This window comes from Heteronotia binoei, chromosome 18 (assembly GCF_032191835.1).
Source record: "Heteronotia binoei isolate CCM8104 ecotype False Entrance Well chromosome 18, APGP_CSIRO_Hbin_v1, whole genome shotgun sequence".
Lineage (NCBI taxonomy): Eukaryota > Metazoa > Chordata > Lepidosauria > Squamata > Gekkonidae > Heteronotia > Heteronotia binoei.
In genome coordinates, this window is record NC_083240.1 from 38,406,649 (window position 1) to 38,431,996 (window position 25,348).

The 25,348-nt window shown below is 48.5% G+C and overlaps 2 protein-coding genes across 3 annotated transcripts in view; both read left to right on the forward strand.

The window, feature by feature from the left end:
- Nucleotides 1–4,512, forward strand: part of AKAP10 (A-kinase anchoring protein 10) — a 60,632-nt gene extending 56,120 nt beyond the window's left edge. The window contains exons 13-15 of the mRNA XM_060259284.1: nucleotides 307–359; nucleotides 972–1,067; nucleotides 3,074–4,512. Coding sequence (XP_060115267.1) covers nucleotides 307–359; nucleotides 972–1,067; nucleotides 3,074–3,079 — 155 coding nt within the window. The 3' untranslated portion in view covers nucleotides 3,080–4,512. The remainder of the gene's footprint in view (nucleotides 1–306; nucleotides 360–971; nucleotides 1,068–3,073) is intronic.
- A 4,626-nt stretch (nucleotides 4,513–9,138) lies between these two features.
- Nucleotides 9,139–25,348, forward strand: part of NLE1 (notchless homolog 1) — a 31,697-nt gene continuing 15,487 nt past the window's right edge. Inside the window, exons 1-8 of one of the 2 annotated variants that reach the window (XM_060259337.1) lie at nucleotides 9,139–9,208; nucleotides 10,365–10,542; nucleotides 14,003–14,220; nucleotides 15,403–15,482; nucleotides 15,594–15,670; nucleotides 19,163–19,260; nucleotides 22,112–22,304; nucleotides 24,952–25,087. In XM_060259337.1, the coding sequence (XP_060115320.1) occupies nucleotides 10,405–10,542; nucleotides 14,003–14,220; nucleotides 15,403–15,482; nucleotides 15,594–15,670; nucleotides 19,163–19,260; nucleotides 22,112–22,304; nucleotides 24,952–25,087 (940 nt within the window). In that variant the 5' untranslated portion in view covers nucleotides 9,139–9,208; nucleotides 10,365–10,404. The remainder of the gene's footprint in view (nucleotides 9,209–10,364; nucleotides 10,543–14,002; nucleotides 14,221–15,402; nucleotides 15,483–15,593; nucleotides 15,671–19,162; nucleotides 19,261–22,111; nucleotides 22,305–24,951; nucleotides 25,088–25,348) is intronic. The other variant, XM_060259336.1, reaches the window with a different exon arrangement.

The window sequence follows — 25,348 nt, forward strand, 5'->3', positions numbered from 1 at the left end:
CTGAGCTTTGGCCCTAGGCTGGCACAGGGCCTCAGGAAGAAGGAAGCACGTAATGCTTAGGTGGGCAGGAGAAAGGGGCCTGGGCAGAGAGAAGGGCAGGTGAGCAGGGAACGGCTGACATGTGGGTTCTTGGTAGAAGTAAGCTGCAGGCTTCTCATCCTCCACCGGAAATCTCTCCCTCTTAAGCCACGCACATGAATGGCCATCAGAACCCTTCCCTGGTTAGCCACACCCAGAAGATCGCATCACTCACTGGCTAACATGGACCTTTCTGTCTCTCATCCCTCCCTCCCTCCCTCCCTCCAGGGTCCATGTTTTCACAAGCAATGAAGAAATGGGTACAAGGAAACACGGATGAGGTAAGCCGTCCCTTCACGCCTCTAGTCCAGAAGCCAAAGAGAGCTTGACCCTGAGCTACCTTTTGCGTCAGGAAGGAGGAATGTTTCTGCAGGCTGCTTCAGGCAGTTCAGGGCATCCAGAAGCCATCGATGGGAGTCAGCTTTGCAAACAAGGTGGCATCGTTGACACTCAAATTTTACTCCGTAAATTCGGATGCCTTTTGAAGGGGGTTGGAGGCCAGATTTGCTGGCCAGAGTAAGAACATAAGAACATAAGAGAAGCCATGTTGGATCAGGCCAACGGCCCATCAAGTCCAACACTCTGTGTCACACAGTGGCAAAAAATGTTATATACACACATACACTGTGGCTAATAGCCACTGATGGACCTGTGCTCCATATTTTTATCTAAACCCCTCTTGAAGGTGGCTATACTTGTGACCGCCACCACCTCCTGTGGCAGTGAATTCCACATGTTAATCACCCTTTGGGTGAAGAAGTACTTCCTTTTAAGTATCAAGGCCTCAGCCGATGGGCAGCTGCGGATACATGTCTCTTCCCTCCTCCCCTGCCTTTGGCTCACGTGTTGGAGCCTGACTGCCACCTCTGCTGACGGCCCATTGTCTGCTTTAGGCCCAAGAAGAGATGGCCTGGAGAATAGCAAAGATGATCGTCAACGACGTCATGCAGCAGGCCCAGCCCAGCCAGGCCGTGGAACAAATCACCAAGGTAACGGAAGCGGAGGGGGGCCCGGCTCCCTTTTGCAGCCAGCCGGAGATCCGCTCACTGAGGGGCCAGGTTTACCAAGGGGTTCCGTTCAGCTAGCGGCACTGGGGTGAAGCCTGGCTGGAGCTCTCTGTTCGACAAGCATGAAGGGTTTTGTGCAGCTGTCCGCTTGTGGTGTCTTGGTGATGAATGCGGTACGAAGAAGGGGGGATAGACATGAAAACATGAGAGAAGCCACGTTGGCTCAGGCCAGGGGTGGCCAGACTTGCTTAACGTAAGAGCCGCATGGAAGGAACGTCAGTTGTTTGAGTGCCGCAAGATATACGGACGTCAGGCGTTTGATGTGGGAGGGAGAGGTGGAAAGAAAGCAACTTTAATTATTTTAAACGCCTTTTCCAAGCTGCTGGCTGGCCTTGGCTTGGAGAAGTGATTCAAAGAGACAGATGCCTTCCCCAAGCCAGCTGACGGGGCGGTGGAGGCTTCAAGAGCCACACAATATGTGTGAAAGAGCCCGCACGTGGCTCGCAAGCCACAGTTGGCCACCCCTGGATCAGGCCAACTGTCCATCCAGTCCAATACCCTGTGTCACACAGCGGCCACAAGCCATTAGATTTTTTTCAGTTTCTTGTAATTCTAAGAAGTAACAAAAGCAGAAGTAACAGCTTTGGTGCGGGGGGGTGGCAAGAGGGGTTATAGTAGCGTATGCATGGGCCAACACATGCGCACATGTATAGTCACACATTGTGGGCAAAGTAGGTTTCCAATATGGCATTAGAAGATCATCAGAGCCTCTACTGGAGACGCTTGATTTTCAGACGGTGTCTTGAGCTTGTAAATGATGCTGAAGAACGCTGGGATGCATTTCTCTGCCCAGATGCAAGCTTGGGGAGACCCCCAGAATCCAGTTGGCCAAACATGCATGCCTTGGCACACGAGCAGCACTCCAGGGTATTTTGCAGTGTGTACATCTGTTTCTGCGTAGTCTTCCTTGAGCTGCTGCCCGCTGGGGAGCAAAATGGAAAGTCATTCCCCCTCTGTCATGGACCCCGTGGGTTGCTGCCTTTCACCGCCACCATCCTGGATTGAGGGTCCGTTGGGAAGGCCCAGAGTACCTTCTCAGGCCCAACCGAAATGCCCCTTTAAGCCGAGGGAAAAAACCAGGCATGCTGATCAGGCAGAGAACACTAAAAAGATAAAGGTTTAGTAATACAGGGATGGGTATTTAAACAAGGCAAGGTGCTTAATATCTATAACAGTGTATAAAGGAAAATGAAAATAAACCCTAATGCGGTCACCTGTACTTCCCCTAGCCTGTTAGTCAAGGCCCACAGCCCTTTCCCCCAGGCCGACTGCCTGTGACTCACTCTACCTTCTGAGTGAGGGATCCTTCTCTCAGCCACAGACTGTCCCCCCAGCCTGACTCTGTGAGAGAAAAGTACGCAGTTCCACAGCCCACAAAGCTGATGTATCCCAGCTCCTCATACAATCCCTGGACGCTGATTGGTTACAGCAGGCACCAAGCATTGTGAGGATTGTAGGCTGTGTCTGCTTTCTACTCCCACTCTGGTCTCTAGGCCTGGCCTTGTCTCCCAGTCCTGCCCAGATCATGACACCCTCCCTGTGCTTTTCTTAAAACTTTTTTTTTGCCAGCTTGGTGCTGGCAGATGCCTTTCGACTTTCAAGTTAGCCATCTTACTTCATTGCTGTTCCTTCGGGGAAGCATACAGGACTGTATAATCAAACCTGTCTAACCTTTATGGATTGCCTGAGGTGAAGTTAGTTTTTTTTTTCCTTACCTATCTGATCAATGTCCCCATATTACAGGCTTAGTTGCAAAGTACCTTTCGGCTGCCATAACTGTCAGGGAGCAGATTAGCTCTCCTTCTTGATGTTTGACCAGTTTTATAACTGAAATTCTCTGTAAATTTGCCGTGCTGTACTTTTATTTTTATGCCAGTAAAGGTACTTGGATTTGGACAAGTTAACCATCTTCCTCTTTCTTTTTCCAGCTATGATCTTCGGAATTCCCAAGCAAGAGGGAAATTTCAGCTTCTGGAGAGGCGGCCTTGTGTTTCTCACCCGCCTTCTCCTCACTCCGGTTGGTTAACTCGTCCTTTTTCCACGGCCAATGAAAACCAAGCACTGTTAACTTCTTCCCCTTCCTCTTCTGTAGAAGGAACGTTGTAGAGAGGGGAGCCCAAACCTTCTCTCTTTAAGTGCAAGTTTGATTTGCTTCCCTCCCCACCATGTACACACGGCATTTCCCCCAGATGAAGACACCCACCACCGGCCAAACAAACCCTCAGCTCCGTCTATGAAGGATTTATTCGTGGTTTTTAAGAAGTTGGACCAGGATCTTGGTCTCTGCTTGGGGACCAAAGGGTCTTTTCCCCCTTCCCCCATAGGTTCCTAGCTATGACCTTAGGTTTTTAAGGAAAATTTGCAGTCGGGCAAGCACAGGGCACCTTCATCTATCGGAGAGGGCAGAGCAGCCGTTGGTGGTCCTGAAAACCCTGGAGCCGTTTCTCCTTACTTGAAGTGTTAAGAACTCTCACACAAACCGGACTCGCCTGGGTTTCTGTTCTCAAAAGGAGGTGGCAGCAAGCGACCGGCAATTAACCTGATTTCTGCCCATATTAAAGTCTTGCTTGTTCCCGGAATGTTCAGTTTCCCAGTAGACTCATCCCGCGAGGGGCAGAAGCCACACGGGGCTGAAAAGCAGGTAGGAGGGAATTTCTTTCTCTCCTCTCCTCCCCCCCACCCCCTTTGGGCTGGCTCCTTTTTATTTTTGCCTTGCCCTCACTGCCGTTGAACCGGGACAATACCCGTTCCCAGATGTATTTCCTTAATTGCCATTTTTTTTAAAAGCATCGAGCTGCCGCCTTCCATTCGGTTACTTGCAGCCTTTTTGAGACCTAGCGATTTTCTTCGCCCTACTTGAAGCAACGCTTCCCCTTATCCACCACTTGCAACGGGGAAGTAATTTAACTGGAGTGTCCAGAGCTCTCCAGACAGGAGTCCACTCCACATTTTCTCTCTTGCGCCTTCGTTTCTCTTTGAGACTTTTTTTTCCTGTTTGAAAGGTTTTTTAAATATTCCTGTTTGCTTTCGTTTTTCTGAAGACATGTGCAAAAAACAAATTGAAATAAAGCCACCCCGCCCCAAATCACCTGTAGACTTGCTCTTGATTTTTCTCCGACGTTTTGAAAGTCTCGAGGGATGAAGCAGCCACCCCCTCTTCCCCCATTGGCAATACTGGATCCTAGCGAGGCATTCTGCATTGGTCTGCCAGAAACAAAGAGCTGGGTATCAGTTTTTGGGTACTGTGTACCGCCACTTTATTGTCTCATGCCCAAGTATTCATGTACTTAAGACGATATTTAATTGTGTTTTGATCTAAAAAGTATATTATATATATATATAATATAAATATTACAAATTTGTGTCCTTTTCCTGTGTGATTCTTTTTTTCCCCTCTGGAGGCCTGAAGACAAAGCTTGCCTTCTCTCTACAAGTGTGTCTAAATGCAGGGCCACAATGTAAAAGATGTGCAAACAAACAAAAAAAAACACTGTGTACATAAGAACACAAGAGAAGCTATGTTGGATCAGGCCAGTGGCCCATCCAGTCCAACACTCTGTGTCACACAGTGGCCAAAAAACCCCCAAGTGCCATCAGGAGGTCCATAAGAACATAAGAGAAGCCATGTTGGATCAGGCCAGTGGCCCATCCAGTCCAACACTCTGTGCCACACAGTGGCCAAAAAAACCCAGGTGCCATCAGGAGGTCCACCTGTGGGGCCAGGACACTAGAAGCCCTCCCACTGTGCCCTCCCAAGCACCAAGAATACAGAGCATCACTTGCCCCAGACAGAGAGTTTCAACAAAATGCTGTGGCTAATAGCCACTGATGGACCTCTGCTCCATATGCTTATCCATTCCCCTCCTGAAGCTGTCTATGCTTGTAGCCGCCGCCGCAACCTCCTGTAGCAGTGAGTTCCACGTGTTAATTACCCTTTGGGTGAAGAAGGACTTCTTTTTATCAGTTCTAACCCGACTGCTCAGCAATTTCATTAAATGTCCACGAGTTCTCATTGAATTTCATTGACTGTCCACAAGTGTAATATATTATTTATAGTCACAAAGTGTGCTCAGTGTACAAATTGCACAAAAATATACTATTAGTGGCCTACATCTCGTATAGCATGAATATTTCAGAAGCAGAAGATTTCAAATGCACAGTCCCGATTACTGCATGATATCATCACATTCCCATTCAAGCACCAATCCATACAATGGGAAACGTTCCCAAGAGAACCAGTTTGGTGTAGTGGTTAAGTGCTTGGACTCATTATCTAGGAGAACCGGGTTTGATTCCCCCCTCCTTCACTGGCAGCTGCTGGGATGGCCTTGGGTCAGCCATAGTTCTTGTAGGAGTTGTCCTTGAAAGGGTAGCTGCTGTGAGAGCCCTTCTCAGCACCACCCACCTCACAGGGTGTCTGTTGCGGGGGGGTGGGGGGAGAAGATAGAGGAGATTGTAAACCGCTCTGAGTCTCTGAGGAAGACTTATGTTGAAATGGGCAATAAAATCTAGATACTCTTAGGAGGATTTGAGAAGACATCACCCTGAATGACCCAAGGCCATTTTAGCAGCTGCAAGTGGAGGAGCAGAGAATCAAATCAAGGGACAGGCAGTCCCTTGAATTCTGCTGGGGTTGAGCTGACCCTTTAAACATTCCAGGAAGGGTCTGCCGCCCCAGAGGGACCTTTGCAACCAGCAGCAAGCTAAGGCACACAGTTTGTAATGTCAAGGGATCTCTCGGCTTGCTACTGCAAGGCTGGTTTACCGTCCTTGCCTGCGCTCTGCTCTCCATCCCTTCTTTGGCAATAGTGTTGCGGAAGAGGCATGCTGGCCCCGTCACCCTGTTTTCTGGCATGCAAGAGATCTGATCCTTTCCCTTGGAGGCGGCGCCCCCCCCCCCCCTCAATGGCAACTGGTGCCTTCTCTTCCCACTGGCCTTGCTGCTCTCCCTCTCTCCCATTTGCTGCTTAGAGGATAGCACACGCACATTCTGTGCAACGAGATAGGCCATGCGTCTGCCTCGAGTGTCCAATCGGCTCATATGAGGAGGGAGGCCCCATAACCTGGTGGCAGAACACAGGCCCTCTGCTTTAAGACAGACTCTACTGGACAAGATGGAAGTCTGGTTTCACTGGGTTTAAATTGCGTTGCGTGGGCTAGCAGCGGGGCTTTCTTTTTGGAGCAGGAACTCCTTTGCAGATTAGGCCACACACACACACCCCCGATGTAGCCAATCCTCCTGGAGCTTGCAGTAGGCCCTGTAAGAAGAGCCCTCTAAGCTCTCAGAGGATTGGCTACATCAGGGGTGTATGGCCTAATATGCAAAGGAGTTCCTGCTACAAAAAAAAGCCCTGAAGAAGGATTTACGATCATCTGCTTTGTGCATGCCAGAGCCCCTGTGGGTTCAGTGCCTGGCATGCCCGCTTAAAGGACCTCCCTGTAGCAGGACCAAGAAGGTCTCGGAGAGCCACTGCTGGGCATGTGGACAGGACTGGGTTACATGGACTCGGGTAAAGGCAGCTATAGACATTTGTATTAGGGAAAGTCCCCAGCCTGGAGTTAGAGCACATGCTTGGCATGCTAATGCTCACAGGTCCAATCCCCCCCACCCAGTGAGAAGACTCTCCGGTCGCAGTGCTTTCTATGACAGATCTTGGAGAGTGGCTGTCAGCCAGAGGAGGGAATACTCTGCTAGGCGCAACGACAGAATGAAGTTGGGAGCCCAGTGGCCCCGTGAAGACCAACTTGGTTCTGTTGCTTCAGCCCAGCACGGCTGTCCACCAGGATCGAGGTGCGACCGTGTGTAAGAATGCTTCAGAATGCATTCGTTAGACTGGGCTTCGCATTACAAGGAGAAGTTCCTGATTCAGCGCTCACCACTTTGGTAAAAAGAGTTCGGAATGACATGTTGCTGTCGGAGAGCCTCTTCGAGTCAGCGTAGACAATACTGGGGGGGGAGGAGGAGGAGACTGGATTTATACCCCGCCCTCCACTCTGAATCTCAAGAGTGGTTTACAATCTCCTTTACCTTCCTCCCCCACAACAGACACACTGTGAGCCGTGGCGTAGTGGTTTAGTGCGCAGACTCTTATCTGGGAGAACCGGGTTTGATTCCCCACTCCTTCACTTGCAGCTGCTGGAATGGCCTTGGGTCAGCCATAGCTCTGGCAGAGGTTGTCCTTGAAAGGGCAGCTGCTGTGAGAGCCCTCTCCAGCCCCACCCACCTCACAGGGTGTCTTGTGGGGGGAGAAGTTATAGGAGATTGTGAGCCTCTGATTCAGAGAAAAGGGCAGGGTATAAATCTGCAGCCTTCTAATTCAAGAAGCCTTTTAAGGTAGATGCTGAGCTGATGTAGTTTAGTCCACCTTCTGGTGATGTCAGGGGTGGGTGGCATATGCAAATGAGTTGTGCTAATGAGCTCCGGCACCTCTTTTTCTACAAAATGACCCAGCAGGTAATGTGTCAGTTGCTGCGGGATGAATGATGGGAGGGGGAGGGGTCTGCTCTTTGTGGGCTTCCCGGGACCCCTGGTTGGCTACTGTGGGATGCTGGACTAGATGGACCCGCAGCCAGATCCAGCAGAGCTGCTTTTAGTGTGAGAAGCAGCACGTCGTTTGCCCATCTGAGTCCAATGGCACCTTTTAAGACCAACGAAAGTTTTATTCTGGGTATAAGCTTTCGTGTGTTCTGCTGCTTCAGACCAACTATCCACCTGAATCTGTTTGTCCGTCCATCCTTATTTGCCTCTAGACGTCGGAGGGCATTACTCAGCACAACCCTTCTCTCACCCCAGAAGCTTGGGCCCCAATAATAAATCATATCTGAAGAAGTGTGCCCAGACACACAAGGTTGTACTAGGGGTGGCCAAAAGCCACATAGAACAAACATCAGATGTTTGAGAGCCACAAGACATGAAGATGGCCACATTCACTCTGGCCCACCCACTCCCAAGACGCTGACTATGCCCCCCCATCTGATTCACTGTACAATTATATATTATTACAGATACACACACATGCACAGAGAGAGAGAGAGCATCACGCAAGAATAAAAGCTGTCTTGAGCTGCTGGCACAACATTTTATTTATTTTATTTTTTAACTGATCTTTGATGGTAATAAACTGAGCTACTAGATAACTAGAACGGTTTCCTGAAATTTTTCCTGAAAGCGAAATATTTTGGCAAGCATTCTCTAGCTCCCTCAATTGGAAACAAATGAGAGAGGTGGAAGGAAGGAAGGAAATAGATAGGGAGGGGGAGGGGAAAAGAAAGCAACTTTAAATGCACTTTCCAAGCTGCTGGCTGGTTTGGCTTAGAGAAAGCATTTAAAGAGAGAAATGCCTTCTCCAAGCTGGCCAACAGGGCAGTGGTGGCTTTCAGAGCAACACAATATGTGAAAAAGCTACATGTGGTTCTCGGGCCACAGTTTGGCCACTCCTGGCTTATACCTTCAATAAAACGTTGCTGGTCTGGTAAAGATAGATCCAGGTGGGCAGCCGTGTTGGTCTGAAGCAGTAGAACAAAGCAAAGTCAAGTAGCACCTTTGAGATCAACAAAGTTTTATTCAGAATGTATTATTCAGAAAGTTTTATTCAGAATTATTCTGATGAGGTGTGCTTAGAGCACACGAAAGCTTACTGAAGAAAACCTTGTTGGTCTTAAAAGGTGCGATTTGACTCTCCTTTGGTCTTAAAGATGTCACTGGACTTAGACGTAGTTTTGATAATAAATCTGTTACCCATTGAGGCGCCACCAGACTCTTCTTTTCCTGAGACAGACTTACCAATGCAGCCTCCTGCACATGCGCTCAAAAGTGAGCCCCTTGTTCCTTCAATGGTGCACCCCCGTTAAAGCACGCATAAGATCACAACCCAACACGGCCGCCCTCTCTAAGTCCCAGGTTCTCCTGCCATTCCTCCCTTTCACCATTAGATGGCGCCGGAGTTCCTTCTAGAGTGTCAACCAACGTCACTTGGCGCAGAAAGATGACGTTGCCCTTCCCTTGGCACGTGGGGGAGAGAAGGAAAGGAAGAGGGAGACGGGCTAGCCTGGCTGAGGGGAAGGTAAGTGGGTTCAGCCTTCCTCCTTGCAAACAGCGGTTGTACGATAAGGAAGAGGGATTGGAGGTGTAATGGGGGGAGAATAAGAAGTGGGGTGTGTGGAAAGGGAGTCCCTTGACTCAGACTTTGGGGACTCACGACTTGATCTAGAATTTTACTTAATGGGGGGGTGACTATCAGATTGTGCGGGGAAGGTCAGATTTTGGATTGCTGGCTTGTTACGTTATGTAGAAACTTCCTTGCAAGTAGAAATCTGGGGCAACGAGGCTTGACCTTTTTCCTGGGGACTAGAGTTGCCAGCTCCGGGTTTGGAAATCCCAGGATATTGCGGGGGGGGGGGGGGGGGGTGGAGCCTGAAGGTGGCAGGATTTGGGGAGGGGAGGGACTTCAAGCCCTACGGTCAGACTTCCCAAAGAGCCGTTTTCTACTGGTAGACTGATCTGCATCGCCCAGAGATCTGTTGTAGTCTCAGGAGATCTCCAGATACTACCTAGAGCAGGGGTGTCTAAACTTGCTTCATGTAAGAGCCACATAGAATAAACGACAGATGTTTGAGAGCGGCAAGGCAGACAGGAAGGAAAGAAAGGTGGAAAGAAAGCAAGCTCAGAGGAGGGAGGGAGGGGTGGAAAGAAAGCAACTTTAAATGCATTCTCCAGCTACCAATCAATGGGATGATATGTGTGGAAGAGTCGCATGTGGCTCCTGAGCCACAGTTTGGCCACCCCTGACCTAGAGGTTGGCACTCCAACTTGGGGGTCCCAGTATTAAAAAAAATGGAATGGGCTCCCCCCCCCCCCCCCCCATGGCATGCATTTGGAAACTGCACTTGCATTCTGAAGTGAGTAGAACCCATTCGGTCGACATAGGATTCTTGTGCTTCGTTTTATGAAAAGCATAAGAAATGTATGGTCTCTTTCTCTCTGTTTTGGCACCAGTGAAGAGTGGAGAAATGGATTTTGCTGTGGCGGAAGGACAGGGAAGGAAGAAACAATCCTACTTTGGGGAGGAGATGTTAAACACGAGGCTGAGAAAACAGGAGGATTGATGTAGTGAGGGGGGAGGATTGGCAGAGGCCTGTTTCTTACCAGAAACATTTTGGAGGCAAAAGATGTCATTCTGCTGCTCCTCTGAAAGCAAGGCACTCACTCTGGCTTTGCAGGTATTTGCTTCTGGTACAGGTCAGAATCCACAAAACCAGCATGATGAAGGCAGACGTTGAGCGGCTGCTGATCCAGTTCCAAGATGAGGCAGGCACGATTCTGGGGTCCCCTTTCGACGTGCCCATCGACATCACACCTGAAAAACTGCAGCTGGTTTGCAATGCCCTCCTGGACCAGGTAGGCCCTCTTGGATGCGGAAATTGTTTCTAAATGTTGAGACGCCTTCTTTGAATTCAGGGCATGTTTTGCTTGCTTTTTCTTTCTTCTGTGAAGCCCCAAAGCAGTGGCCGGTGGTGGTGGGAGAAAGCGTCATCAAGTCTCAGCTGACTTACGGTGACCCCACAGGGTCTTCAAGGAATGAAGAGATGTAAAATTTCTGGAAATTTTGAAGCTCGGAAAAAAATCCATTTTTTGTCTGGGGAAAAAACGGACATTTTTGGAAAAATTGAAAGAAAAAATGCTACATTAGCACTTTTTTCTTTTCCGGATTGAAAGTCATTCTGTTACTTTAGGAACATAAAATATGACTATGGAGAACATGTGAACATATGAAGCTGCCTTATACTGAATCAGACCTTTTGGTCCATCAAAGTCAGTCTTGTCTACTCAGACTGGCAGCGGCTCTCCAGGGTCTCAAGCTGAGGTTTTTCACACCTATTTGCCTGGACCCTTTTTTGGAGATGCCGGGGATTGAACCTGGGACCTTCTGCTTCCCAAGCAGATGCTCTACCACTGAGCCACCACCCCACCATTTGTACTTGGCATGAAATTATCACAACTAGCATATTAAAAATATAGTGTGTCCAAACAATTATTACAAACAGACTTTACTTTTTAAATAATATTTATTTGAAATTGTAACAAATGGAACAACACTCTCCTGAACTGTTTACTAGCTCATGTGGAACAGACAAAAAACCTCCACAAAACATTTTTTTAAAAATCCAGAGGTAACCATTATTCATATTTCCTCTCCACAGTATTAAATAAAAATAAAAAACTCATTCTCATAAAAAGAATTGAAGAGAGGGGGGAAGTGTATAGAAGGGAGTGTAGGACTAAGTTTCAGTGAATGGGCATGACCTAGGATTTGCTTGTCCTCAGTGCACAGAAATTAGAATAAACTGATGTCATGCATATTTTTTAGAAACGATTTGGAAAATATTTGAACACCTTGTCTGAAAATATTTCATTCATCATGTTAAAATAAAACATTCCATAATCAATGTTTTTCTTTTCTTTTCAGTTTTTTGGACAAAAACAAAAAAGGCTTCAGCAAAAAACCCGGGTTTTTTTTCCAAATTTTTCCAGGTCTTCACATCTCTAGATGAGTTGTTCAGTGGTGGTTTGGCCATTGCCTGCCTCTGCCAAACAACCCTAGACTTCCTTGGGGTCTCCTATAATCAGGGCCAACCCTGTTGCTCATCACTGATGAGATCGGGCTAACCTGGGCCATCCAGTGAAACAATTTATTTTTTAATAGTGTAATCCGCCCTGAGCCCGTCTGGGAAAATTAACCGAATAAATAAATTTTTAAAAAAAGATCTGGAGTGCAAAACAAAATTTGAAAACCTTCCCAATTAAAACCACTGAAGGAAAAAATTAAACTACAACAGGTGTACAAAAGGCAAATCAGAGGTAGTGCTGCCTCTGGTTTTCCAGACCGTGGCGCAGAGTGTTCAAGCTGCAGTACTGCAATCCTAAACTCTGCTCGCAACCTGAGTTCGATCCCCGGTGGAAGCTGGGTTTTCAGGTAGCCGGCTCGAGGCTGACTCAGCCTTCCATCCTTCCGAGGTCGGTCAAATGAGTCCCCGGCTTGCTGGGGGGAAAGTGTGTAGATGACTGGGGAAGGCGATGCCAAACCACCCCGTAAAAAAGTCTGCCGTGAAAACCTTGTGAAAGCAACGTCACCCCAGAAACGACTGGTGCTTGCACAGGGGACCTTTCCTTTTCCTTTCCAGACTACAAAGGTTTTCCAGAGTAGAAATTTACTCAACCTGTCTTGGGAGGCTTATAAGAATGGGGCTGTTGTCACCTCCATTGGGAAGAGGGCTTGGAAATTCTGGGGGCAGGCAACTGAAAAAGCCTGCTTGTGGGGTCCTAATGTCAAGTGCCGTGTCATGATTTTCCTTACAATATTAATCTGTGTAACCCTGCCTTGCTCGCTGCGCTTTTGCTTCCCAGCCTAGGCCCCACTTATCTTTGTAACTAGTTATAAGAAGCTTCTTATACACCTTGCCTCTGACAGCCATGATAACTAAACAGATCCTCCGCATTCAACAGAAGTTTATCTGAGTATCGGATAACGTGAAACGTGAGGAAAAGGGATGTTTCTAGATAGATAGATAGAGAGATAGATAGATAAATTTATTGTCATTGTTCACAAAAAAGAAAAATGAGAGCAACGAAATGAGGTGCTCTTCCACAAACATACCAACACATCAACACCCACAAAAGGACATATACATAAACCATTTAAATACATCTAAAAACACATAACCATTCATAACCCTGCATTCAGCTTAACCACGGCACTTGGATAGAAGCTGCCCTTGAATCTATTTGTCTTAGCCTTCAGCACTCTATATCGCCTACCTGACGGTAAAATCTCAAATAGCAAGTGGCCCGGATGTGAAGGGTCCCTTAAGATCATTTGTATCTTCCTTCTACATCCCATATCATATAGATCCACCAATGAGGGGAGAGAACATCCACAAATCTTCTGTGCTCTCACCATCACTCTTTGGAGCACCTTTGCCGCCGTTGGTTTCCCCCAATGCTTCAGGCTCCTGTTTCTAACGCTGGGCTAGATAATCCGATCCAGTAAGTCAGGTTGCAGGTGTGCATCTCTCAAATGAAGAGGCTTTCTTTTAAGGGAGGTAAACTTAAACTAAAGGCGATGGGCTTTAATCGTGAGTTGTGCTGTGTTTTTCCTTTTCTACATACGCTGTGTCCATATTGACTTCAAAGAAATACTAAAACCATGTTTTTTTCCTGGCCTGTGTCAGCCCATTCCCATGGTGACGGTTCTGTCCAGTTTTATCCCTAGTTAGGATTGGGGTGCAATTTGAGAGCTGTGTTAAAACAGCATTGGATTTCAATTCATATCATCAGCAAGGAGTCTCTTCACGCGCACACCCTTTAGAGTTACAGGAGGGGTTATTACAGATCCCAGGTACTATTCATCAGGGGTGGAATTCTAGGAGGAGCTCCTTTGCATATTAGGCCACACACTCTTGATGTAGCCAATCCTCCAAGAGCTTGCAAAAAAGAGCCGTGTAAGCTCTTGGAGGATTGGCTACATGAGGGGTGTGTGGCCTAATATGCAAAGGAGCTCCTTCTAAAATTCCACCCCTGCTATTCACTTATAACTTTACTATGCGTCTGTATGCATAAACACACAATATTAACATGCCTACGATGGTCGTCTAATGTTAGGGTTTTTTTTAAAGGTATGACCGTTTGAGCCCGACCCCATACATTTAGGGATAAGTGATAACGGCCCATCAAAGCTGCATGGCTCCACATCCTCTTCTTTTTGCCCTTTCGTTGTTCAGAGCCATTTTTTACAAGCCGACAGCACCTGTGGTGCAGTGTCTGAAAAACCCAGAACTTTTGTCTTCTCCCCACCCCAAAGGAGGAACCTGTCCCTTTGGCCTTCTATGTGCAAGACTCAGAAATCGTTGCTTCCCTGGAGAAGACGCTGGCCGAACAGGTGCTGGAGACCGAGAAGGTGGTGGAGATCATCTACCAGCCCCAGGCTCTGTTCAAGGTGCGGGCCGTCACTCGCTGCACCAGCTCTCTGGAGGGCCACAGTGAGGCTGTCATCTCGGTCGCCTTCAGCCCCACTGGGAAGTAAGTAAGTGGGAGTGAGGGGAGAACAGGCAAAGATAGATGGAGGGTGCCAAGTTGAAAAGAGGGAACTGCTTCAGACATATGTGGTTTTTTACTGCTGTAGGTGGGAAAATCAACAGCAAGTGAGCAATGTTCCCTCTAAGCTGCAGAGTCTTGCAAGCAAAAATTCTACTTTGTGAGCAACTGGCCATAAAGTAGTGAGCGACTGCATCAATTATTGTGCTCTGGGGCCATTTTCCCTGAGCTAAGACAAAAATGTGTGAGCGGGAAGCTAAAAATCTGTGAGCTAGCTCACGCCAACTCCGCTTAGAGGGAACGCTGCAAGTGAGTTAATGTAGTTGTTAAGGATTTCTACAACAAAGGACCTTCCTGGGTGGTCTCCCGTCCAACACTTAGCCAGGGCTGACCCTGCTTAGCTTCTGAGATCTGATGAGATGAGGCCAGCCTGGGCCCTCCAGACCATGGCAGAGACTAACAGAGGTGGTTTGCCATTGCCTGCCTCTGCCTCCCACTCGTGGTATTCCTTAGGGGCCTCCCATCCAACTCCTAGCCAGGGCTGACTTTGCTCAGCTTCTGAGATCTGATGAGATGAGGCCAGCCTGGGCCCTCCAGACCATGGCAGAGACTAACAGAGGTGGTTTGCCATTGCCTGCCTCTGCCTCCCACTCCTGGTATTCCTTAGGGGCCTCCCATCCAACTCCTAGCCAGGCCTGACCCTGCTCAGCTTCTGAGATCTGATGAGATGAGGCCAGCCTGGGCCATCCAGGTAAAGGCAGGAGATGTTCAGAGATGGTTTGTCCTTGCCTTCCTCTGTGTAGCAACCTTGGACTTCCTGGTAGGCCTCCCATCCAACTCCTAGCCAGGCCTGACCCTGCTCAGCTTCTGAGATCTGATGAGATGAGGCCAGCCTGGGCCATCCAGGCCATGGCAGAGACTAACAGAGGTGGTTTGCCATTGCCTGCCTCTGCCTCCCACTCCTGGTATTCCTGGTGGGCCTCCCATCCAACTCCTAGCCAGGGCTGACCCTGCTTAGCTTCTGAGATCTGATGAGATCAAGCCAGCCTGGGCCCTCCAGGCCCTTTCATTCCTTAACAACAACAAAATAATTTACAATAATGCCAGGTATGCTCCGGAGAATGCCAGCCTTTGCATTGTTTCCCAGCTGCTCCTCTTCCTCCACAGGTACCTGGCCAGCGGCTCCGGTGACACGACCGTACGCTTCTGGGATCTCAGCACAGAGACCCCGCACTTCACAGCCAAGGGTGAGTTCAGATATAAGGTTGGTGAAGAAATCAATTCTGGGAAGGTTGGATGGCAGCTGTCCCATGGGCTCGTGGATGAGGGCCCTCCTCATGTCTCTTGTGCGTTCCCAGGTCACCGCCACTGGGTTCTCAGCATTGCCTGGTCACCTGATGGCAAGAAACTGGCATCCGGATGCAAGAACAGCCAGGTGAGAGCACAACCTTCGGCTTGGCCTCGATAGAGGCCATGCTTTCTAGCTGCTGGCTAGTTGTGACCCTTTTGAAAGCTGAGGTCTTGGCCTCAGCTCTGAGGAGCTGAGGTAAGAAAGAGCCTCTGGTCATGTGCCTTGCCACAGCAAGCCTCCGGTAAGGGCCCGTGTGCCTCTCGCGTCACTGGTTCTGAGCCTTCCTTCTGGTTGACTGAACGCTTTTATGCTGCAGTCATGGCTCCCTGTCGTGTCCCCCAGGAATCCCGAGGATTTTAGTCTGGTGAGGCGGCTCAGAATTCCCTCTCTCCCCTTCACAGCCACGGGAAGTCATGGCGAAACCGCTGTGCGGTCTAGAGGTCCCCTTTATATATTGCTCGCATCCTCTGTTATATCCAAATGCAGCATTTTTGCAGAATGCCGGGCCACCTCATAGCACATTTATGATTAAGCAAAAGATTTATGTGCTCGGTTTTTTCTCCAAGTGAATAATGACAAATTGAAACAGTGCAGTGGGACCCTCAAAATGCTTCTGCCGTTATTTGTTTATTTATTTATATTTGTTTATTTACCTTAGATTTATATCCCGCCCACTCTGCAAGCGAACTCAGGGCGGCCAATGTTAAAAGCAACAATTTCAGTTACAGCAATTTCAGTTACAATTTCAAAAATGTTAAAAGCAACAATTTAAGTTACAATTTTAAAAAACGAAAATAATTGAACAAATAACAGTTAAACTAAATATTTGGTGCCATACAAGAATTTAACATAGGCGTATCAGATTATATTGATGTCATACTTCTTCTTTTCAGCCAGTTTGGTGTAGTGGTTAAGTGTGCGGACTCTTATCTGGGAGAACCGGGTTTGATTCCCCACTCCTCCACTTGCACCTGCTGGAATGGCCTTGGGTCAGCCATAGCTCTGGCAGAGGTTGTCCTTGAAAGGGCAGCTGCTGTGAGAGCCCTCTCCAGCCCCACTCACCTCACAGGGTGTCTGTTGTGGGGGAGGAAGGTAAAGGAGATTGTGAGCCGCTCTGAGACTCTTCGGAGTGGAGGGCGGGATATAAATCCAATATCATCTTCTTCTATCTGTTAGTGGTCCAACTGATGGTATTTCTCAGCAGCATAGAGCAGCAGCCTTTTCCCACTTAGTTATTATAGGCCTGTCAGAAAAGTTCAGTTTTACAGGCCCTGCGGAATTGGGAGAGACCCCGCAGAGCTCTTATGGCCTCTGGGAGAGCATTCCACAATATCGGTGCTGCCACTGAGAAGGCCCTGGCCCGTGTAGAGCCTAGTCTGGCCTCCCTCGGTCCGGGGATGGATAGCAGATTTTGAGCTCCCGAACGCAGTGCTCTCTGGGGAACATATGGGCAGAGGCAGTCCTGTAGATATATACCTTTGCCTCCTTATCAAACAGAATGCACTCCTCTCCCCAAGTCATGCTCATGAGTTACACTTTGCAGGTATTTCTAAACATTGCGGGGGGGGGGGTTGCTTTTCACCTTTGGGACAGCCATTTCGCAGAACGGGGGCTGCCACTGGAAAAAAGCAGGCACAAGCTGCAGCTGTCAGCCAGAAGTGGATGGATGGAGTGTAAAAACTGGGCTTAGAATGGAGTGGCCGTAAAGGCTCACACACAGAGAGGTGCATTCTTCGCATACGTGGCAAGATAGGTATGTTGTAAGCCCAATAAAGGAACACCTGTACCTTGAATTGAGCTCAGAAGCAAACGGGCAGCCAGCACCAAGATCTAAATGTTTAAAATAATCTGAAAATTGGATTCCTGTAAACCAAATGCCAAGCTCTTGTTAACCATGTGGGACGGTGGCTCCGTGGTAGAGCATCTGCTTGGTCAGAAGGTCCCAAGTTCAATCCCCGGCATCTCCCAACTTAAAAAGGGTCCAGGCAAGTAAGCGTGAAAAACCTCAGCTTGAGACCCTGGAGAGCTGCTGCCAGTCTGAGTAGACAAGACTGACTTTGATGGACTGAGGGTCTGATTTAGTGTAAGGCAGCTTCATATGTTCATCTGTACAAAATGCCATTTCTATGTCACTTTCAAGGGCAGCCCACGTCAGATATGTTAACAGCAGTCAATCGTGGGGTTACTGAAGCAGGGATTGTCATGGCCAGACCCGGGTGGAGGAAAGGGGCTATATTATATGCCATGTACAAACCAGATGCACTCTTGGCTATTACGTTGACTTCTTTCACCCCATCTCAAGTGGGCTGTTCAACACCTCCCGGGACCTCAGCCTTCCCAAGCAGCATCTTTTCTGTCTGACCTGGGTTCCGTCTCAGTTGCCACCTGACAACAGCGAGCAGGCCTGGCTAAATATTTTGTCAAAGGGAAAGTAGAATGTAGACCTTGCATCAAGAGTGCAAGAAGCCACTGAGCCCCAGGTAGGAATGGGCACAAACCAAACCATGAAAAAAATTTGGCACAAATTTTGCCCTGTCTGTTGTTCAGCAACAAAAGTTTGTGAAGAGGGCTGCAATCATAAATTTCCACGGACCTTTAAAGCAGTTTGTGGTGTTTCGTGGATGGAGCAGAAAGCAGGTTTAAAGGGACTCTGAGTCCCTTTAAACCCTTGCTTTCTCTTTCTTGTGAAAGCCGCAAGAACAGCTGAGCAGTGGGGAAACATTCTCTACTGCTCAGCTGTTTCAGGCTCTCTTACGTAGTCCCGTTAAACAGCCGGGAAAGCCACTGAGCCTGTGGGGAGCAGTCTTTCTGCTGGCTAAACTGTGTTGGGCTCTCTTGTACAGTCCCTTTAGACAGGTATGTTTAAAGGGTCTGCACAAGGGAGCCCAAGAGAGCTGAGCCAATGAAGAGAAGTCTCTTCACCGGTCCAGCTGTGGGCTCCCTTGTGCAGCCCGTTTTAAAGGGACTGGGGCCCATTTAAGCCCTGCTTTTAGCTCCCCTTGGATTTTCACCAGGAATAGAGAGCGGAGTTTAAATGGCCCTGCTTTCTGCTCACTGCAGTCAGCAGAAGGAAAGGGGGGAAGTGCCTTCTGGAAGGCATTCCCTGCCTTTCTGCCTGACATGGATCACCATGGCCGCAGAAAGAAAAGGGCAAAGTCCCTTCCAGAGGGCAGTTCACCTCCCAGTTTTTCACGTTGTCTTCTGCAGTCCCTTTAAAGTTTAAAGAGACTGCACGAGATAGTCTGCTTCCACCATTTAGCTGTTTTGGGGCTTTCTGCAAACCCCATTGAAAGGAGTTTGCAATCCCTTTCAACATGCATTTTGTAATTTTCAACGGGGACTGCAGAGCCGTGAACTGCACAAACTGGTTCAGTTCATATGAAGAAGTTTTGGTTTGGTTCATGGTTCAGCAATGATCTGAACCACATTTTCTGGTTCATGCCTTTCCCCAGCCCGGGAGGCTCCTCAGTTCAAATCCAAGCTTGTGGGTGTCTCCTCGCTCTCCTCGCTTTCTGCATGCAAAACAGCTCGGAACCTCTTTGAAAGAAACAGAAACCACCGTTTGTCTTTGTGCAGATATTCCTCTGGGACCCTGCCACAGGGAGCCAGATCGGCCGGGCGCTGGTAGGGCACTCCAGGTGGATCACTTCCTTGTGCTGGGAGCCGCTCCATTTGTAAGTAGGGGACTCGGCCCCTCCGTGCTTCCCTTCTCTTTTGTTTTTGGGCTGCCTTGATCGGAACTCACAGCCGGGATTCCTTGTGTGTTTCTGCGCAAGCCTTCTTTAAAGGCCGTTGTTAAGAGGCTGCTCTCAGTGTCCCTGCTGTCAGGAACGTGTTGAGATGGGCTCTTTCTGTTGTGGGTCTTTGCAGTTCCCCCTCAGCTGGCTCCTGCAGGATCGAACTCCTCAAACTGGGTTGGCAGGAAAAGGCATTTTGTAATTTTCCAAAGCTCTTTTTTAACCTTGCCCTTAACAAGCTTGACTGGGGACATGGTTCTTAGTCCTACTCTCCCCCCGCCCCTTCTTTTGTGATGATGCTTTTATGGCGTTTTGTAGTAATTTCTTGTTCTGATCTGCTAGTTGAGACCTGACTATTGCATCTGCTACTGCCAGGAAAACTCACCTACTGTTCTAGAGTGTACATTTGTTTTGCCCTTGCGGGTGCATTTGTTGGGTTGTCTTTGGAAAGAACCTTGGATGAGTGGGGGGAAATGCAGTTAAATATCTTCAAGTGACAGTCAGCTTGTGATGACCTTGTGAAGAAGTCCTTCATGGGGCATCCAGGGTCAGAGATGAACAGATTTGGTTTGCCATAGACTGTCTCTGTGTAGAAACTCTGGACTTCCTTGGTGATCTTGCCTCTCCTCTCCTCCCCTCCCCTCCTTTCCTTTCCTTTTCTCACCTCCCCTTTCCTCCTGTAAAAGCTCTGTAACTCAATTCCTTGAGCAATATAAGGGAGAGCCAGTTTGGTGTAGTGGTTAAGTGTGCGGACTCTTATCTGGGAGAACCGGGTTTGATTCCCCGCTCCTCCACTTGCACCTGCTGGGATGGCCTTGGTTCTTAGTCCTACTCTCCCCCCGCCCCTGTTTTTGTGATGATGCTTTTATGGCGTTTTGTAGTAATTTCTTGTTCTGATCTGCTAGTTGAGACCTGACTATTGCATCTGCTACTGCCAGGAAAACTCACCTGCTGTTCTAGAGTGTACATTTGTTTTGCCCTTGCGGGTGCATTTGTTGGGTTGTCTTTGGAAAGAACTTTGGATGAGTGGGGGGAAATGCAGTTAAATATCTTCAAGTGATAGTCAGCTTGTGATGACCTTGTGAAATAGTCCTTCATGGGGCATCCAGGGTCAGAGATGAACAGATTTGGTTTGCCATAGACTGTCTCCGTGTAGAAACCCTGGACTTCCTTGGTGATCTTGCCTCTCTTCCCCTCCTCTCCTTTCCTTTTCTCACCTCCCCTTCCTCCTGTAAAAGCTCTGTAACTCAATTCCTTGAGCAATATAAGGGAGAGCCAGTTTGGTGTAGTGGTTAAGTGTGCGGACTTTTATCTGGGAGAACCGGGTTTGATTCCCCGCTCCTCCACTTGCACCTGCTGGAATGGCCTTGGGTCAGCCATAGCTCTGGCAGAGGTTGTCCTTGAAAGGGCAGCTGCTGTGAGAGCCCTCTCCAGCCCCACCCACCTCACAGGGTGTCTGTTGTGGGGGAGGAAGATAAAGGAGATTGTGAGCCGCTCTGAGACTCTTCAGAGTTGAGGGCGGGATATAAATCCAATCTTCTTCTTCTTATAACAATCTGAATTTTCATTTATAATCTGTATTTATTTCCCAAAAGACAAAAGGAATAAGCAAATTTTGCAACATCCAAGGTTATAGTAGGATTTTGATTTGAGAAAAGGAAGGGGACCCCCCTGCTTAAATTAAAACCATTGCAAGACCACCAGCCGCAGGAGAATAAAATGGCATCTTAGATTAGCATATAGAGGGCATTCTAATAAAATATGGGAGACTGAATCTATTTTACCAAGGGACTAAATTCTGTCAGAGTAGAGAAGAGGCAGAAAGCGGCCTCTCGTAACCCCTGTTGGTCGTCTTTCGTTCAGGTACTGACCATGGCTGACTTTGCTTGCCTTCTAAGCTCGGACAAGTTTGGGCTCGTTTGTGCCGTTTAGCCTGTTACGTTAAAATAGATATTAATGAATATTCTAAATAACAAGAGGCCTGAAATCAGCAACGCTTTTCAAATTAAAGGTTGAGTCTGTGCAGCGGTTTGGTGCTAACAAGGAAAATCCAGAGGGTGAGAATTGGATGCAGGATTCCGTCCCTGGATAATCTTCTATTTCTTTTTTAATATTAAGAAATTGGAATAAGATTCTCATAGAATCATAGCGTGGGAAGGGACCTCCAGGGTCATCTAGCCCAACCCTCTGCGCAGTGTAGGAAACTAACGAACACCTCCCCCCAAACACCCCAAATGACCCATATTCTCTAAAGCAGGGGTGGGGCTCCTGCAGCTCTGGAGTCACATGTAGCTCTTTCACACATGTTGTGTGGCTCTCAAGGCCAGCTTGAAGCTTGGAGAATGCATTTAAAGTTAAAGTTGCTTTCGTTCCACCTCTCCCTCCCTCCCCATCTATTTTTTTTTCCTTCCTTCCCTCCCTCAAACATCTGACGTTCACGTCTTGTGGCTCTCGAACACCTGATGTTTGTTCTCTGTAGCTCTTGTGTTAAGCAAGTTTGGCCACCCCTGCTCCAAAAGTATGCTCAAAAGTTATGCTCAAAAAGCTACGAGCAGCACCTGTTGAATTCTCAGAAGCTTATGGAAGAATATAATAAGTATTCTGGCCGTCCTGGATTGCACAGCTCCGAATAGCTCCTCCTTCACAGACTAAGAAATGTGTCCGGCTTGCATAACTTATATAGGTTTCAAAATCCAGCTTTTTGGAGTGGAGAATTCGGCTTGCCTGGATTAAGAACTTTTTACAAATTGAGCGCAGCGTATTACAGTTTTCCCGTCTGCCTTCCAAGGAACTCAGAATGTCGCTACCTGGCCAGCTCCTCCAAAGATGGGAGCGTTCGCATCTGGGACACAGTCGTGGGACGCTGTGACAAGATCCTGACTGGCCACACACAGTCGGTGACCTGCATCAAGTGGGGTGGAGACGGCTTGCTGTTCTCCGCCTCCCAGGACCGGACCATCAAAGTCTGGCGGGCCAAAGACGTAAGTGAAGGAAGGTGGCGGGTTGGAGCCTGGAGGAGGAATGGGCCTCCTTATCTTCTGGAGGGGCTTGGGGCCCAGATTTTCCAATTTCCTCCCTGTACACGAGCCAATGTGGAGTAGTGGTTCAAATGGAGAGCCAGTTTTATGTTGTGGTTAAGTGCATGGACTCTTCTCTGGGAGAACTGGGTTTGCAGCTCCACCTGCAGCTGCTGGAATGACCTTGGGTCAGCCTTAGCTCTCGCAGGAGTTGTCCTTGAAAGGGCAGCTTCTGTCAGAGCTCTCTCAGCCCCAGCCACCTCACAGGGTGTCTGTTGTGGGGGAGGAAGGGAAAGGAGATTGTGAGCTGCTCTAAGACTCTTGAGATTCAGAGTATAGGGTGGAATATAAGTCCATTATCTTCTATCTTCTTCAAATCCCCAGTGTTCCAAGACACTCACTGGAATTTAGGTCCTGTTTCTCTCAGTCTGACTCTGCTTCAGCCTCGCCTACCTCAGAAGGCTGTTAGATGTCACCCTAAGCTTTAGGGAGAAAAGGCAGGGTAAAAAATTGATAGATGTGGGTTTACCTGCCAAGGTTGTGGTTTCTGGTGTGGCACTCCAGGGCCATACATCCTGAATTCACAGTCCTCGTCTTCAGAGCTATGACAGAGCAGCTCTCTCGCTAACTCTCTTTGGGCAGCCTGTCATTTTCTGTGGCCAACTTAACCTTGAAGTGGAATCTCGCTTCTGTTTCCGTGATTCTTTTTCTTCCCTTGATTGGAGACAAGCAGGGGTGGAATTCTATCAGGAGTTCCTTTGCATATTAGGTCACACACCCCTGATGTAGCCAATCCTCCAAGAGCTTACAAAAAAGAAGATGAATTGCAGATTTATACCCCGCCTTTCTCTCTGAATCAGAGACTCAGAGCGGCTTACAGTCTCCTATACCTTCTCCCCCCACAACAGACACCCTGTGAGGTGGGTGAGGCTGAGAGGGCTCTCACAGCAGCTGCCCTTTCGAGGACAACCTCTCCCAGACCCCCACAACAGACACCCTGTGAGGTGGGTGGGGTTGAGAGGGCTCTCACAGCAGCTGCCCTTTCAAGGACAACCTCTCCCAGACCCCCACAACAGACACCCTGTGAGGTGGGTGGGGCTGGAGAGGGCTCTCACAGCAGCTGCCCTTTCGAGGACAACCTCTCCCAGACCCCCACAACAGACACCCTGTGAGGTGGGTGGGGCTGGAGAGGGCTCTCACAGCAGCTGCCCTTTCAAGGACAACCTCTCCCAAAGCTATGGCTGACCCAAGGCCATTCCAGCAGGTGCAAGTGGAGGAGCGGGGAATCAAACCCAGTTCTCCCAGATAAGACTCCGCACACTTAACCACTACACCAAACTGGCTCTTGTAAGCCCTTGGAGGATTGGCAGTATGAGGGGGGTGTGGCCTAATATGCGAAGGAGCTCCTACTAGAATTCCACCCCTGGAGAGAAGTACTTCGCAAGAGCTCCCCCAAACAGTGATGCAGGGAGTGCAGGCTCCTTGCGTACTTGCTTGAACTTGAGTCAGTGGCCCTTCAGCCGCACCAGCAACTCACGGTTACTATAAAAGAAATTTAGGACCAACAAGGTTTAATTCTGGGTGTAAGCTTTCATGTGCACACAAAAGCTTATAGGCGGAATTAAATTTTCTTGCTCTTTAAAGTGCCCCCACGCCAGGGGTGGCCAAACTGCGGCTCGGGAGCCACATGTGGCGCTTTCACACTTATTGTGTGGCTCTCGAAGCCCCCACTGCCCCATCAGCTGGCTTGGAGAAGGCGTTTGTCTGTTTAAATCACTTCGCCAAGCCAGCTAGCAGCATGGAAATGCATTTAAAGCTGCTTTCTTTCCACCTCTCTCTCTCCCCATCTGTTGGCTTCCCTCCCTCCCTGTCTTGCAGCTCTCAAACAGCTGACGTTCATGTCCTATGGCTCTCCAACATCTGACGTTATTTGTGGCTCCTACATTAAGCGAGTTTAGCCATCCCTGCCCTAGACTCCAACTTTGTCCTGTTGCTTCAGACCAACACAGCTACCCGCCGGAATCTATAAAAGAAATGGTTCCTATAGACAGCCCCTTAGTTACATATCTGTCTCTGCCATAGTCACACGCATGCTGGCCTTTTGCAGTCCCTCCGAGCTATAATTTTCAAAAGTTAGTGACGTGCCAAGTTAAGTTAGTGCCAAGTTAGTGCCAGCCAAGCTAAAGACTAGCCCATCTGAAGTCCTTGTCCTTTTATAATCTGTGCTGATTAGCGTAATAGTTTTAAACTGATAAATGTATTATGGTTTTATATGTTTTATGGAATTGATTGTTTTTATGATACTGTAAGCCGCCCTGAGTCCGCTTGCGGAGAGGGCGGGATATAAATGCAAAGTAATAAATAAATAATAAATAATATAATACAAGGAGCCAATCAGGTGTCAGGAAGTTATAACCAGTCCCTAGCCGGGAAGGCCCCCTGCTTTCTGTACAAGAAGTACCAGTCCTTCCTTTAAGTGCTCCTCACCTTGGCCTGTCCCCCTCATCTCCTCAAAGCAGACTACCAAGATTGCCAGTGAGCCTGAATAGGTGAATCCGGGCAGCCTGGAACTCTGGGCTGAGCGCTGTTTTCTGTTCCTTTTTCTCTCCAGGGCGTTCTCTGCCGCACCCTCCAGGGTCACGGGCACTGGGTGAACACCATGGCTCTCAGCACAGATTACGCTCTCCGCACTGGGGCTTTTGAGCCAGCCGAGGCCTCCATCAACCCCCAGGATGTTAGCGGATCCTGTAAGCGAATCTTAAGCCCTCTGTGGCTTTTCCCTCTATTCCTGTTGCAGCTTTGTTTGCTGTTTGCAGCAACCTCAAGTATGCCCCCATTTTGTGTGTGTGTGTGTGTGGAGTTGATTCCACTGAGTGTCATTTGAGCTTTAGCTGCCAATGTGAGTGTTTTTCTGTTCCCAGGATTCTGCGCGTGTGTGTGTAGTTCCCTGTTTCATCACAGTGGCAGAAATCAGCTGCGAATGCAAAATTTTAAAGCATTCCAGAAAA